We start from the raw sequence: 15,267 nt of genomic DNA on the forward strand, positions 1-15,267 counted from the left end.
CAAACATTATTATCTTGTGTGGAGGAGAGCAGAAAAACCAAACAGCTAGCAGAATTTGGCCCACATTTTGCCCAGCCAGCTCTAAACAGACATCCTGGTAAGAGCAGATGGGCCAGGAATGGCCTACAGCGCTTTGTTCAATGAAAGCCTGTCTTCCCCTGACAAGTATCTGAATTTTCAAACACCTTTCACATTTTAAATTCAGCCGAGACGTCAGAGGGCAGATACTTCAAGCAAGATATACAAGAACACCTTTTTTTTGAGGGGGGGAGGGGTACCGGGATTGAACTCCGGGGCACTCCGCCACTGAGCCACATCCCCAGCCCTGTTTCCTATTTTATTTAGAGACAGGGTCTCACTGAGTTGCTTGGGACCTCACTGAGTTGCTGAGGCTGGCTTAGAACTCAGATCCTCCTAAGGGATTACAGGCTTGCGCCACCGCGCTGCACGACTAGTTAATTATTGGTTATGTATTAGGGTGTTCAGATTACTCATTTACAAACGATTTTCTGCAGGCCTGTTAGCCACTCCTGAGAGTCAAGGCCTTATTGCCCTGTAGGTGCAGACACTGAGGTCGATTGGGGTCGGGCGACAGCCCAGCTCCTCCTGCTAGTGTGGCAGTCGCAGGGCCGAAGCCCGGGCTCTGGGGCAGAACGCGGCTCCTGCGCGGCCACGGCCAGATACCCACGTTTGCCTCCACTTTGTGCTGGCCGGGAGGCGGGGCCGCCCCTGGATTCGGGCGGTGGCAGTTCGCTCCGGAGCCCGCGGGCCTGGCGGGCACGTCCCAGAGGGTGGGCGCGGCCTTCCGGCGGCGGCGGAGGCGGGAGGAAGCGAGCCCGCGAGGTGGCCCCTGGGTCCCGAGCGGCGCGGCCATGGCGCTCGTGCTCGCCGCCCTGCGCGTCCTGCTGGGCGGTTTCTTTGCGCTCACGGGGGCGGCCAAGCTCTCGCAGATCTCGGCTCCCGTGTCGCAGCAGATGGTGAGCGAGTGGATGGGCGGGGGCCGGGAGCGTGGCGAGTGCTCGGCCTGGCCGCGCGGGAGCTGGGGACCCACGCCGGGGACTTCCTCGGAGTTCCTCGAGTTTTCTGGCTCCTCCTTGGGCGGGAGCGGGTGGGAGCACCCTTTCCGGCTGAGCATTGGCTTCTCGGAGCGAATTAAGAGCCCGAGAGGAGTGCTTGGGCACCCTTTTGACGGAGCATGAGTGTCCTTCCACCTTCTTCCCCTCTACTTTTGGGGTGAGTCGCGAAGCAGGCTGTAGTAATCCCCACTTTGCAGGTAGGAAACCTGCCCTGAAGGTGAGGTATAATCTAATCTGCAGGAAGCAGGACCCAAATCAGACTCTCCTAATTCAATCCATTCTTTTCCCAACAAGCCTAGAAAGCCCCTGCCAGCTCTCTGGCTAGTTCCAGAGTGTAGGAAAGCTTTCATCTCCAGCTTACCAGTGCCCCCAGCCCCTCCAAGAGGCCAGGCTTTGAGGGAGGCCCCAGTTGCCTCTCTCTCCCAAGTCTAGGTACTCCATGATTTAGGATGGTGGATTATTTGGGGGAAGAATCTCACCAGAGCCTTCAGCTTAAACTGTTTCCTTGCAGGGCCGAGTAGGAGAGGTAGAGGAGAAGTGGGAGAGCAGGAAAAGGCAACTGTGGGTGAGCTGTCATTTGGCCTAGAGAACGGCCCAATTCAGCAAGAGGGTCTTATTGAGCCCTTCCTTTTCTTCCTTGAGTCCGCCACATTGGAATCCGGAACCCAACTGAGGATACTGAAGATGGGGTCTGTTTAATGAGTGCTTCCACCACCTCATCACCTCCAAACATTCCCTGAAAAGCAGTCTGAAGAGGAACCAGGCCTAGCATGGTGGGCTTGCCTGTAATCCCAGTGGCTTGAGAGGCTGAGACAGAGGATTTCAAGTTTGATGCCAGCCTCAGCAATTTAGCAAGTCCCTAAGCCACTGAGTTCCTGTCTCAAAATAGAAAGGGCTGGGGATGTAGCTCAGTAGTAAAGTGCCCATTGGTTTAATCCCCAGTACAAAACAATAACAAAACAAAAAGGATCTTGGAACCCTCAAGGCCTTATTCCTAGAGGGGAAGGCCAAGCCCTGGGGCCAGGATGTAATCTGTTGAGAGGTCTGATGAGAAAATCAACTTCTTCTCACTTGGGGCATAGAGCATGTATGTATCCTGATTTCAAAGCTCAGCACCACAAGGTGGCTTTTCCAGGCTGACCTCAGGCTCTGACCTAGGATAAATAGCGGTTTTATTAAGGGGGTTGAGAACAAAGGTATAGAATACCCCTGTGGGGCATCTGGACAGTATTTCCTAGGTGAGCATGGCTGATAGGCATTCCCTGCCATTTGTAGAAAGCCCTGTTCGTGCAGTTTGCTGAGGTGTTCCCGTTGAAGTTGTTCGGCTACCAGCCAGATCCTGTGAACTACCAAACAGCTGTTGGCTGGCTAGAGCTGCTGGCTGGGTTGCTGTTGGTCGTGGGCCCACCGATGCTACAAGATATCAGTAACTTCCTCTTGACCCTCCTCATGATGGGTAAGGGGGCCTGGGGAAATGGGATCTTCTGGGAGGAATGATAGAAGACCTGTTCGTTCCCCCACTACTGTTGCCACCCTTTCTCTCTGGGACCAAGAACACTTTCTGCTCTGCTGCAGTTTCCATAGTCTTCAGGAGAGGACAGGTGCTTTTGAAACTTGATATACCATAATACTAACCCATGTCAAGTATACTTTTTACCTCATGGCTGTGTAGTATTCCATTATAAGGATGTATTATAACCTCAGAGCCCCTACTCCTTCCACACACACTCCTGGAATGAGGGGAGGAGCAGCAGCTGCCACTTGGCTTATGTGTATAGCAGATGGGAGTAGAGAGCTGGGAAGCTAAGGCCCCCTGAACAAAAAGGCAGATGGTTTCTGTGAGGCGCCTCTTGTAGAAGCTATGTCCACAGGAACTGCTGATGTACAGAGACAGCTCTGCCTCAAAGACTAGACATCTTCAGGCTCTTCTTTATCCCCTTGGCCTGTGTCACCATTATTGGTACTGTTACCACCCTGTCTCCTAAGCATTCTTTCCATTTCTAGACCTTTCCTCATTTTCAGATCTTTGCCAACACTTTTGCCACAATTCTCACAACTCCTCCCCTCCTGTAGATGTAGGATTAAGAAAGAAGAAGGATCGGGGAAAATTTGTTCCCGAATCCCTGTCTACCTACCTCATAGTCCCTGCCCCCTTTGACTAGAATGTTGCAGTTTCTTTCTTAACCTCTGAGTGAGCCTTTATTAGCCCAAGAGGCTTCTAACTCTTGGTCCTGCTTTCTCCAGGAAGCCAAAGATGAGGAGAAGGATTCATGTGGAGGATGTTTAATCGGAGGGCTTGGGCTGGAGTGGGTCAGCCTAGGCTAGAACCCCTGAGCTCTCTGAATCTTCTGGGTGCTTCCAGGGAGCCTCAGGGATTTCGTTTTCCATTCCAGTGGCTATCTTCACTTTGGTATCTCTGAAAGAGTCACTGAGCACCTCCATCCCAGCCATTGTCTGCTTGGGGCTCCTGCTGCTGCTGGACGTCTGCCAGTTCTTAGCCCAAACTAAGAAGATGGTCACACACTCTAGGAAGAAGACTCCAAGTGCATTCAAGGAACCCTGGACATAGAGAGTCCCTTCATACCATGCAGCTGTCACAGCAGGAACATGCTGGAATAGTCTGTCACCTCACTACCAGTACGTTCCATGTCTTCCAGTGTTGAAAGAGACATCTTGTCTACCTAGCCCTGATTACTCTCTGTAACTATACTGCTCTCTTTTGAGGGATAGATGTTGCACACACTGACATTCTTCATGTCATGTGAAAATAGAAAATAAGCAGAAAAGAAATTTAAAACACCAAAATTCTAATATTCCAAAATTACCACTTTTAATGCCTTGGTACTATGTCTCTTGTCTTTTTCTATGCCTTTGTATAGATTTATATATTTTTTAAATGAAAATGAGATCATATATCCTATTTTATTACCTGCTTTTTAAACCTAGTATTCTATAACACCATTCTGTGTCTCTTTTACCTCGTTAGTCTTGATGGCTGCATAGTATTCCATTGTAAGGATTTAGTCTACCTTCTGTGAGGAACGTTCCCAATTTTTTGTGATTGTAAACCTCACAATAAATCATCTTTGCATACTTATTTCCTTTCCCTAGAAGTGAAGGTGCTGGTTCAAAAGGCATGCAATTTTTGAGATATTAAAATACACATTTTAAAATTTATAGGTTGAATGTTACAGAGTTTAAGTATCTGTTTCTGCCTATGCCCTTCTAAGCCACATGAAAGATTCCTTCCCATTCTTTTTTTCTCTCTTACACTTTAGATTTGCAGAGCTTACAAAAATGGGCATTGAGTCATTTTATAGGACCTGAAATCACTGGCCTTTGATGATGATGTATGGCCCAGTCCAGGGCTCCTTGACTCCTATGTAGATCTGGGGACAGCCAACTCCCTGGAATGCTGAATGGTACAGCAGGGCCCAAAGCCTGGGAGGAATCCCGGGGATCAGAAGGGAAGGTGGACAATATGTCATATCACCAGCCACTTCACCTTTTGGAAAGTACTGTGCCTCCCATCAGGGAAAATAGGAAAAAGTTTATTTATACCAATATTCTATATCAGCTTATAAATTGCTTTGGGGGTAGGAACAATCAGAAGTCTATGTATATTACACCATTTCAGGTTCATGTTAGAAAAGCAATTCCTGCTCTGTCACTGACTAGCATGAACCTCAGGCAAGTGGAAAATCTTGGTCGGAGATCTTGTGTCCAAAAGCACAATGATGTAATCTACCTATAGCAAAGATAAATAGATAAGTGGATAACAGTATATAAATACGTGTGGCATCGTCAAAACAATAAGGAAATTTTCTCTCACTTAAGCAGTCCAGAGATGACTTGACTTCATTTTCAGTGTTGGTTAATTTTGTGCTTAATGAGGACACAAAGGACCAGCGTTCTTTCAACTTTGTTATGCGGCTTTCAGTTTATTGGCTGCTGCCTTCAGAGTTGCAGAATAGCTGCAGCAGCTACAGACTGCACAGTTGCTCATTTCTAAAAGTGAAAAGAAAGAGAAAGGATCTTCTAGAAGTCCCTAGATTTTCCCTCACATCTCACCGGCCAGAATTATGCCACATTTCCATTCCTAAACCAATCTCTGTTAAGAAAGATGGATTTCCTATGGTGGACTTAACACCCATTTTTACCCATTTGGTCAATGAGGAAAGGGTGGGGAATGACAGTATTTGCCACTTGTTTATAAAATACGAAAAATAACTAATTAGGGTTGGGGTTGTGCCTTAGCGGTACAGCGCTTGCCTAGTATGTGCAAGGCCCTGGGTTCCATCCTCAGCATCACATAAAAATAAATAAAATAGGGCTGGTGTTGTGGCTCAGTGGTGGCGTGCTCGCCTAGCAAGCTCAAGGCCCTGGGTTCGATCCTCAGCACCACATAAAAACAAATAAAGGTATTGTGTCCAACTACAACTAAAAAATATTAAAAATCAATCAATAAAATAAAGGTATTGTTTTTTTCAGATCTTTGCCAACACTTTTGCCACAATTCCCACACTTCCTCCCCTCCTGTAGATGTAGGTTTAAAAATTTGGCATATAACAGGCCAGTAAATGCTGTTATTACATATCAATTTGTTCTGATGAGACTATGGATCAGAAAGTTTTAGGTATTTATATGTCAGACCTGAGACTAGAACTAAGGCCTGACTGATTCCAAATCCTACCCTTTGTTTTGCACCAACTGCCAGAACTGAAAATAGGCTGGTATGACACCTGGGATGACTGTCCACTGTGATCAAATCTGCCCTGCCTTCCAGAATTACCCCTCTGCATGAAAATTTTGAAACTCATAGAAGTAGAGCCTGGAAAGCCCTGGCTGCTGTAGCCCACCTGTGTCCAGTCAGGACTGTGAGTAGAAGAACCTCTCGCAGCTGGCACTGGACTGAGGCCTCTCGTTTACCAGTGCTTGGCCTGTAGGCTGATGAGTAGCCACTGGCTCTCAAAGTTGGCTATAGGACAGGCCCAGCAGCTGCAGGTCAGGCTTGGTGCTGAAAAAATGGGATGGACACCTTGTGTGGAGGAGCAGTTAGGATTGACTGCAGCAGGAATCTTGAGGGCCTCCTCAATAGCCCAAGGAGAAGCCAGGCCCCAGGAAATGCGTGCCCCATACTGCAGCCTAAGTCTAGGTTAGCTCAGCACCTTCACATTCCCTTGCTTGGCCTCCTGCTATCTTCCTCTATGTGCCATTGCTGTACCCCACAAACCCAGCTCCCAGCTGCCATAGGTGGGCCCCAGCCTCTCCTTGTTGGGATCCATTCTTTATGTCTCATCCAGAGATTAACAAGAAAGTTCCGGGACATGTGGATAGGAGGGGATTCTTCCCTGTGTCAACTCCTTATCAGGATCCCAGGACCCCAGAGAAAGCTCCAGCAACCAGCACAACCAGAGGAAAGAGGGATAATCTGAAGGGATGACTGGGAGGAGTTGAGAACTAGAACAGAGGTGGACAGAACTGGGAGTGGGGTGGGGGTGGAATACACTAATTCGGGGTCCTGGAAAAGGACTGGAGCCTGAGAGACTCAAAGGTGGAAATCCAGATGTTAGCACCGGAGGGATTGAGTTTGAGGACATGATAGGGTTGTCTAAGTGTCAAAATTAGTAGTTTTGGTAATGTATGGACAATAAAAACGGACATCGTATGCGCTCATCCTCCTTGGAGAGGGCAGGAACATGACCAGATGTTTTTGTGTTGTTTTGCTGGCTGCATGTGTGCCTGTGTGGGTACACACATTTATCTGCGCACTGCCTAGAGGGAAGGGAGCGAGCAGTTAGGATGTATCTCCCCAGTGTCAGCCACAGGGCCCAGAGTTTTACTTATGCTTTCTCATAATCCTCCCAACAACCTTATGAGGTAGGTATTTTAATCTCCATTTTACAGCAGGGAAGACAGGCTCAGTGAGGCTGAGTAATTGGCCCCAGGTCACATGGCAAATAAATGTGTATATCTAGAAGTGCAAGGTTCCTGGGCCTGTGCTTTTTTTTTACTTTGCTGCCCAGAGTTCTCAGTCTGACTCAGAACTTCTTTATGGTCATAGGAAACTTCTTTATGGAGGAGTGTCCCCCCACCCCCGGGAAGGACTCAATATTCCAACCTCATTTCTCTGGGACTCCCTATTGCCCCAGCCCTGCTTGGACTCACTTCACATAGGTGTACCCCCAGAATTCTGATTATCAGTGAAGGGCACCTCCCCTGTCCCAGTCACCAAGGTGGGAAATTTCCAAGTCCTCTTGGGACTCCTCTCTTTCTTCATTTCCTCCAGCTCCTCACTGAGAACTCTGGCATCCATCCCCTCCCCTCTGTCCACAGCAGTTACTCAGTCCTCAGCTCCTCTCATGGAACCCCTTGCCTCTACTGTTCCCTTCTAGCAAGGACTGAAGAAGAGGGGGTTAGGGTGGGCGGGGGACTTATTTTTGTCACCCGGCCTCCACAGGGACCTCTCTTCCTCTCCCCAGTTCAAGGTCGAAGATGAACCTGGGTGTTGGCGGTTGCAGCCCCGGGGTCCACCCAGCTAGCTTCTTCGTGATGCCTGTGGCCTATGCCTTGGCCCTGAGCCTGGGGCTGCCTCCCAATGTGGCCACTCTGGCGGTGTTTGTCTGCGGTGGTGGGTCCCTGTCCTGGCCTTGTGTCTCTGCCTACTTCACCTGGCCCTGGCCAACGTGCGCTTCAAGCTCACACTGCTGCTATGGCCACCTACTACCAGGACCTGGCCTACTGGCCCTTCCCCGAGGCCGCCTACTCTGTATCCACTTGTGTGGCTGTGGCCTTGATGGCACTGGTCATCTTGTGGCAGTGCGGCTCAGTGTGCGGGCCCAGTCTGATCTGCGCAGTGCCGTCGCTGGGCTGCTGCAAGAGCTGCGCCTGGGGCCTGGCTGCCCTGTTGGCTGCCTGGAGCATTGCTGGGTACACCCAGGCCTGACCTGCGCCGCATTGGCCTTCTATACCACAGCCTTTCTGCTGGAGCTTTCGGCAGACAGGAGCCTGGCATAGGCACTCTTGGGACCCACACGCTAGACCCTGCCTCTGCCAGCCTGCCTCGGTGCATGGCCAAGACTATGATCTCGGGGCTCTTGCTCGGCTTTGCGCTCTGCCTGGTGCCTCACAGCCTGCTGGAGCCCTGGGACCGAGATGAGTGCCGCCCCTCCACACTCGATGTCCTGCACACCCTTAGCCTGGTGCTATGGAGCCTCAGCAGTTGCTCGGGTTCGTTCATCTATTTCTTCTTAGTGCCCCACATTCTCCAGGACTTCAGGAAGCTGAGCTTCTGACCCAGGTGGGAGGCCAGGCTCACAGGGACTCCTTGGCATCTTCCTAGAGAGGCCCCTGGCCTTCCTGTGTGCTGTACCCCTCTGGTACCCACCTAGAGGGGTTCAGGGTGGAGAAAGCTCATTGGAATGACCTGCATTCCCATCCTATGGCAGTCCCTTACTAGCTGTGGAGCCGTGGACCAATGGCAGTCTGTGACAAGGGGAGAACATTCTTTGTAACCTGTGTCCCCGGACTCTGCCAGCTTCTGAACACAAATAATATGCTATGGTTTTTTTAAAACTCGTGAGAGGTTTAAGAGCCTTAATGTGGGCAACTGGATCTTGCTACCCTCTAGAGCTCCTTTTCTACTACCCCTGCCTCTCTCTGTGGGCATAGTTACCTTCTCAGTCCCTGGAATATGACAGCCTTTGCACCTGACTTAGCCAGGAATGATTTTCCTCTCTCTCCTTCACTAAGTTAATTCCTCTTCCTCCTTACTTCCCCAAAAGTCCCTCTTAAAAAGATAACCTCTTCAACAAATGGTGCTGGGGAAACTGGAAATCCATATGTAGTAGAATGAAATTGAACCCCTATCTCTCACCCTGCACAAAAAATAAACTCGAAGTGGATCAAGGACCTAGATATTACACCAGAGACCCTGCAGCTATTAGAAGAAAAAGTAGGCCCAACTCTCCATCATGTCAGCTTAGGAACCGACTTCCTCAATAACACTCCTAAAGCACAAGAAGTAAAATCAAGAATCAATAAACAGACTGGTATCAAACTAAAAATCTTCACAGCAAAGGAAACAGTCAAAATGTGAACAGAGAGCCTGCAGAATGGGAAAAAATATTTACTACCTATACCTCAGATAGAGCATTAATCTCCAGGATATTTAAAGAACTCAAAAAAACTTACCACCAAAAAAAAAAACAAAAACAAAAACAAAAACAAAAAAAACCCAATCAATAAATGGGCAAAGGAACAGAAGAAGAAATAGGAATGGTCAACAAATATATGAAGGGCTGGGGATACAGCTCTGTTGGTAGAGTGATTGCCTCGTATGCACAAATCTCCAGCACCACACACACACACACACACACACACACACACACAAATTTATGAAAAAATGATCAACATCTCTTGCAATAAGAGAATTGCGCATTAAAACCACACTGAGATTTCATTCCAGTCAGAATGGCGATTATCAAAAATACAAGCAACAATAAATGTTGTCAAGGATGTGGGGGGAAAGTTTCATACATTGCTGGTGGGACTACAAATTTGTGCAACCACTCTGGAAAGCAGAATGGAGATTCCTCAGAAAACTTGTAATGGAGGCATCATTTGTCATCCCACTCCTCCATTTATACCCAAAGGACTTAAAATCAGCATACAGCACTGATACAATCAAATCAGTGTTTATAGCAGCTCAATTCACAATAGCCAAGCTATGAAACCAACCTAGGTGCCCTTCAACAGATGAGTGAATAAAGAATATAATATATGTACACAATGGAATATTCCTCAGCCATAAATAAAAATAAAATTATGGCATTTGCCAATAATGGATGGAACTGGAGAATATTATGCTAAGTGAAATAAGCCAGTCCCAAAAACCAAAGGTTGAATGTTTTCTCTGATATGTGAATGCTAATATGCAATAAGGGGGGCGGAGATAGCAGTTCACTGGATTAGACAAAGGAGAATAAAAGGGAGGGAGGGGGAGTGGGAATAGAAAAGACAGTAGAATGAATTAGACATAACTTCCCTATGCTCATATATGAATACATGCCCAGTATAACTCTACATTATGTACAATCACAAGAATGGGATCCTAATTAAAATAAATTATACTCCATGTATGTATAATATGTCAAAATACACTTATTGTCATGTATTTATAAAAAGAACAAAAAAGTCACTCATAACACACACACACACACACACACACACACACACACACCCCTGGATCAGATCTGATGGCTCATTCATATTTCTCTTCACAATTGTAATCAAGACATTAATTGAGCATTATGTTCTTTTTTCTTTATCTCTTGCCAGAATGTATTTATGATGATCCATAAGAAATTCTAGGCCCCAAAAGGTTAAATATTGGTGATTCTATTTTCATTTAATTTTAACCTTATAAGTTCTACATTTACCTTGCTCACTACAGTATCTCCTGAGCTCAGTACTGTGCCTTGCACATCAAAGTATCAAGTGAATGAAACCTTTATATCATTAACACTCTCAAATTCTCTGACATCCTGATCTCTAGTAAATTTTCCTCAAACATTTCTGGAAATTTCTGAGCTTGTCTTAACTCCAGTGTAGTCCTAATAACTGCCTCCTTCTGCCAATTGCTGGATACCTGCAACTCTGCTATCACTCCCACTGTGCCAAGACTTGGTGGTAACCAAGCTGGAGATCCATCTTGCCATTAGCCCAGTCAGGAATTAGCCTGACTTGCCTCCTTCAGCTTCAACTCTGACTTTCACGGGGTGCAAATCCCTGCCAATAGCTCTGACTTTGGGTGCTTTCCCCCTTTCTGGATAACTCAGCAATCTGATTCTGGTAAGGGAATGGAATCATTCTCTCTCCTCAGCTATGTTATTAGCACCCCACCCCCCAGCAAGACTGCTTGAGTCTCCAAGAGTTGGAGCTTAGCCAGTAAGAACAGCAAGTTCACATTCCCAAGTCTGCCTTAGAGAAGGGGTCCATCAATCAGCCCCCATGTCTTACTTGCCTCCCGACCTGCTCACTGAGTTTGCCTTCCAATGATAAATTTGGTAAATTCCTGCTTTTCTTCTTGACAAATTACTTCTCATTGGTCCCTTATTCCTTCTTCAACTTTTTCCTTTTATGTTTTAAAAGTAATACATGTTCTTGAAAGTAAATTCAAAGCAGTAGAGAAAATGTGAAATAGAAAATAAAGGTCCCCCAGTGGTAACTGCTATGCACAGTTCCGTGTGTGTGTATATATCTTTCCAGATGTTTTTTATTCTAGTACAAATACATGGATAGTCAATTTTCATCAAAAACCTACCAATGGGATGGTATTACAAGGCTTTTCTGCCAATTTGCTTTTTCATTTACTTCATCTTGTCCATCTTTCCACATCAGCAAGGTAATTCTATCTCATTCTCTTTATTAGTTGTGGTACTTATTTTACTCAATTGGCCCCCTGTTGATGGACATTTGTTTCCATTATCTTATTGTTATAAACAGTGCTACAATGAATGTTCTTGTTCACAAACCTTTGCATTAACTTGTAAATCTGTAGAATAAATTCCTGGCAATGAAATTGCTGTGTCAAAGAATATGTGTGTACACTAGAATTGTTTAATGATAATCACCAAATTGCCTCCGAAAACGCTGTACCAAGTACTCACCCAGCAACAGCATGTGAAGATTCTCCCTGAACGGACCGGGTGTTATTACCCACCCCCGCCTTCTTGAATCAGGACTTTTTTTTAAACATATATATTTTTTTAGTTGTTGGTAGACCTTTATTTTATGTATTTATAAGTGGTGTTGAGAATTGAACCTAGTGCTTCACACATGCCAGGCAAGTACGCTACCACTGAGCCCCAGCCCCAGCTTGAATCTGGACTTCTGTTGGTGCCTATGTTCATCAGTTTTGTGTTATTATTCTTTTAAATATTTATTTTTTTAGTTGTAGTTAGACAGAATACCTTTATTTTGTTTACTTATTTTTATGTGGTGCTGAGAATTGAACCCAGGGCCTTGAATGTGCTAGGCGAGCACGCCACTGCTGAGCCACAACCCCAGCTCAGTTTTGTGTTATTACAACCTAAGATAATCAACTTATAAAGGGAAAGGTCACATGGTGGCACATGCCTGTAACCACAGCTAATGAGGAGGCTGAAGTAGGAGGATTGCAAATTTAAGGCTGGCCTTGGCCAGCAACCTATCAAAAACCTGTCTAAAAAAAGAAAAAGAGCTGGGAATGTGGCTCAGTGGGTAGAGTATCCTTGGGTTCACTCCCCAGTACTGCAATAAATAAGCAAATAAAATATTTTTAAAATAAAGGAAAATATTTTAGCTCACAGTTTTAGAAGTTTCAGCCTCTGATCAATTGGCCCCTTAAATTTTGGCCTGTGCCAGGGCAGCACACCATGGGGGAAGCACATGGCAGAGCAAAAAAACACTCACCTCATGGCCAGGAAGCAAAAGAGAGAAAGAAGAGAAAGATGGCATAGGGTTCCATAATCCCCTTGAAAGGCGCGTCCCCAAAGACCCGAAGAACTTCCGTTAGGCCCTAACTCTTAAAGCTTCCATCATCTCTGTGTTAGCTTTCCATTCCTATAACAAAATACTTGAGATAGTCAACTTATAAAGATGAGAGTTTATTTCAGCTCATATTTGGAGGTTTCACTCCATCACTGGGTGGGCAAATTGCTTTTGGGCCCATGACAAAGAAGCAAATAGGGGCAGTGAGCATGTAATGTGGCAAAGCCTTTTACCTCATCACCATGCCAAGAGAGAGAGGAAGGGGCGTGCCCACAGTCCCGTTTGAGGGTATGCCTCCAATGACCTAAACCTCCCACTAGGCCCCAGTACCCTAAGTTTCCACCACCTGCCAATAGCACCAATCTGGGGATCAAATCTTTTAAACATGGGCCTTTGAGGGACATTTTGGATCTGAACTTCAGCAGTGCCCTAGTTCCTTTAGATATATCTGAATATATCTGCATCCCAACTGTCAGCATAGTTCTTTTTCTTTTTTCCCCTCTCTTTCTTAGAAGACTTCTCAGTCTCCTTGATGAGTATTTGAAACCTGGTGGGAAAGGAAAGGATGTCACCTACTCCCTCACACTGGTCAAATCTTAGCCCATCTTGCTTGTTGGGGGGAATTAAAAGAGAACCCAAAAGAGAGCCCCCAAAGCATGTCAGTACATCTGCGATAATTGTTGGTTCTCTATCCTTCCTTGGCAATCAAGCTGACTTAGCCCATGTAGTGCTGACCACCCAAGGCCAGGAGACAGGCTAGGCCCTCAACATCATGAATTCATTTGCTCTGGTGGAATGAATCGCTTAGCTCCGGGGGCCATGCAAGGCTAGGTCTTTGAGAAATGACCTGGCATCCACACCAGGGCCAGCGGAATCTCCTAAGGCTGAATTTGATTCTGTCCAAATAACAAATGATTCCCAATGGCCTCATCTATCCCCGCGGTCTTGTACTATCATGCTTTTGATGTGACTTTCCCCCTAGTAAAGTAGTCAGTTTCCTTTGGGAAATGTCCAACTCAGTTTTCTGTGTCTGACCTGGGGGAAAAAAACCTTGAGAGTCAATTACCTCTGGGAGGTCAGACACATGAAAAGAAAGCCTTGTCTAGAGTCGCAGTGTGGGATCCCCTCCTCCCTTCCAGTCAGGTAGGAAGGTCCTGGGATAAATGTCCACAGGCAAAGAGCCTGAGGGATGAGGGCGAGCAGACTGCTTTGTACTACCAAGCTTTTTGGATTCTCAGGCCCTTACTTAATTCCAAACCCTCAAGAATCTTACAAAGACCCTCCCTTAATCTAGGAAGGAAAAAGGAGCCAAAATTGGTCCTTGACTGATACTGGGATGATCCCTTCTCTCCAGGATTCACTGAAAATTCATCTGCCAGATGTTTTCAGTAGCTACTAATTAGTACATCACAGACTCCTTGGCCCTTTTGCAGAGCCAGGAATGTCCAACCCTTGCCCATAATCCACCTGGATGGCACTCTGTGGCTGCAGGGTGCAGACCTGGTGCAGGGAAGCTATTTTTAAGCACACGAGCATGCGCATGCTCTCTCTCTCTCTCTCTCTCTCTCTCTCTCTCTCTCTCACACACACACACACACACACACACACACACACACATACACACACAAGCCAAGCTCCCCACTTTCTCCTCAACTCAGTCACAGTCCAGATGTGTAAACCCAGCCCAAACCTCTTCTTGCCCTTGGCCAGGACTGACTTAGGTCCTTGGCTCTGTACAATCCACCTGGGCCTCTCTGCTGGTCCTGCGTCCTCTGTGACTCTACCTGCTTCAGCCTGAGTCCCCATCTCTAGCCCAGGTCCCATCTACTCCACTGGCCACTTAGGGAAGCCTATTAAACTCCAGCTTTTTACCTTCCTTCTTCTAGTCTGTAGGCCTCAAAGCACTCTCCCTGCTGCTGATGCTTTGCCTTGACATCTCTTTCTCTATCTTGTGGCCCCAGGAGGAGGATAGTGTTTCCCCTCTGGATCCTGCAGACCAGCAGCTGTCCTTCACTGACCCTGAAGCCACATCCTAGGTCGACATTCCAGCTTCCGGGACTAGGACTTTTCCAGAACAATGGTTCCTCAGGCTCTCCCCGCCTTGCCCTTTCCTAACCCTCATAGGAATTATTGGCATCAAATCAGCCTTCCTCATCCCTAATTCTACGTGAGCACCAGCCTCGTTCTGAAATGCACTTGTGGTTGGGGCCATAAGCATTTGTGAGGTCCTTGGCAAGAATATAAATGGAAGCCCATATCCTAATGTCTAAATATTTAAAAGTTATAAATTAAGCTAACACATTGTTAAATAAAATGCATTCCATCTTACTGCCTTGACAAGTATGCCTTTGTAATGACAAAATAGAAAAATATGTGTAAAGCTGTGGTTTTCAGGGCTAAAAATCAGCAAATTATCAAAGGTGACTGAATCTGATTCTGCACATTAGGTTTAAACATTGTATTTGGGTCATGCATGATAAATTATTTTCAGAGAAAAGATAAAATGTTTTAATTTCATCACACAACTCACTATCATCCATAATGTGAATTTTTACAATTTCTTAAGTCATATTTATATTTGTAAAAAATCTCAAAAACTTTTTTCGAAAATTTCAGTGATGAGCTATTACATAAAAAAACAGCAAATGAGGACTGGAGT

General features: G+C 46.3%; 1 protein-coding gene across 1 annotated transcript; it reads left to right on the top strand.

Moving 5' to 3' along the window:
* Nucleotides 1-834: 834 nt before the first annotated feature.
* On the top strand, nucleotides 835-4,173 carry Tmem35b (transmembrane protein 35B). The gene is made up of 3 exons (XM_076862986.1): nucleotides 835-977; nucleotides 2,352-2,532; nucleotides 3,470-4,173. The coding sequence occupies exons 1-3, from the start codon at nucleotides 873-875 to the stop codon at nucleotides 3,643-3,645; spliced, it is 462 nt and encodes a 153-aa protein (XP_076719101.1). The 5' UTR covers nucleotides 835-872; the 3' UTR covers nucleotides 3,646-4,173.
* Nucleotides 4,174-15,267: the final 11,094 nt, after the last annotated feature.

Source organism: Callospermophilus lateralis, chromosome 7 (assembly GCF_048772815.1).
Source record: "Callospermophilus lateralis isolate mCalLat2 chromosome 7, mCalLat2.hap1, whole genome shotgun sequence".
Lineage (NCBI taxonomy): Eukaryota > Metazoa > Chordata > Mammalia > Rodentia > Sciuridae > Callospermophilus > Callospermophilus lateralis.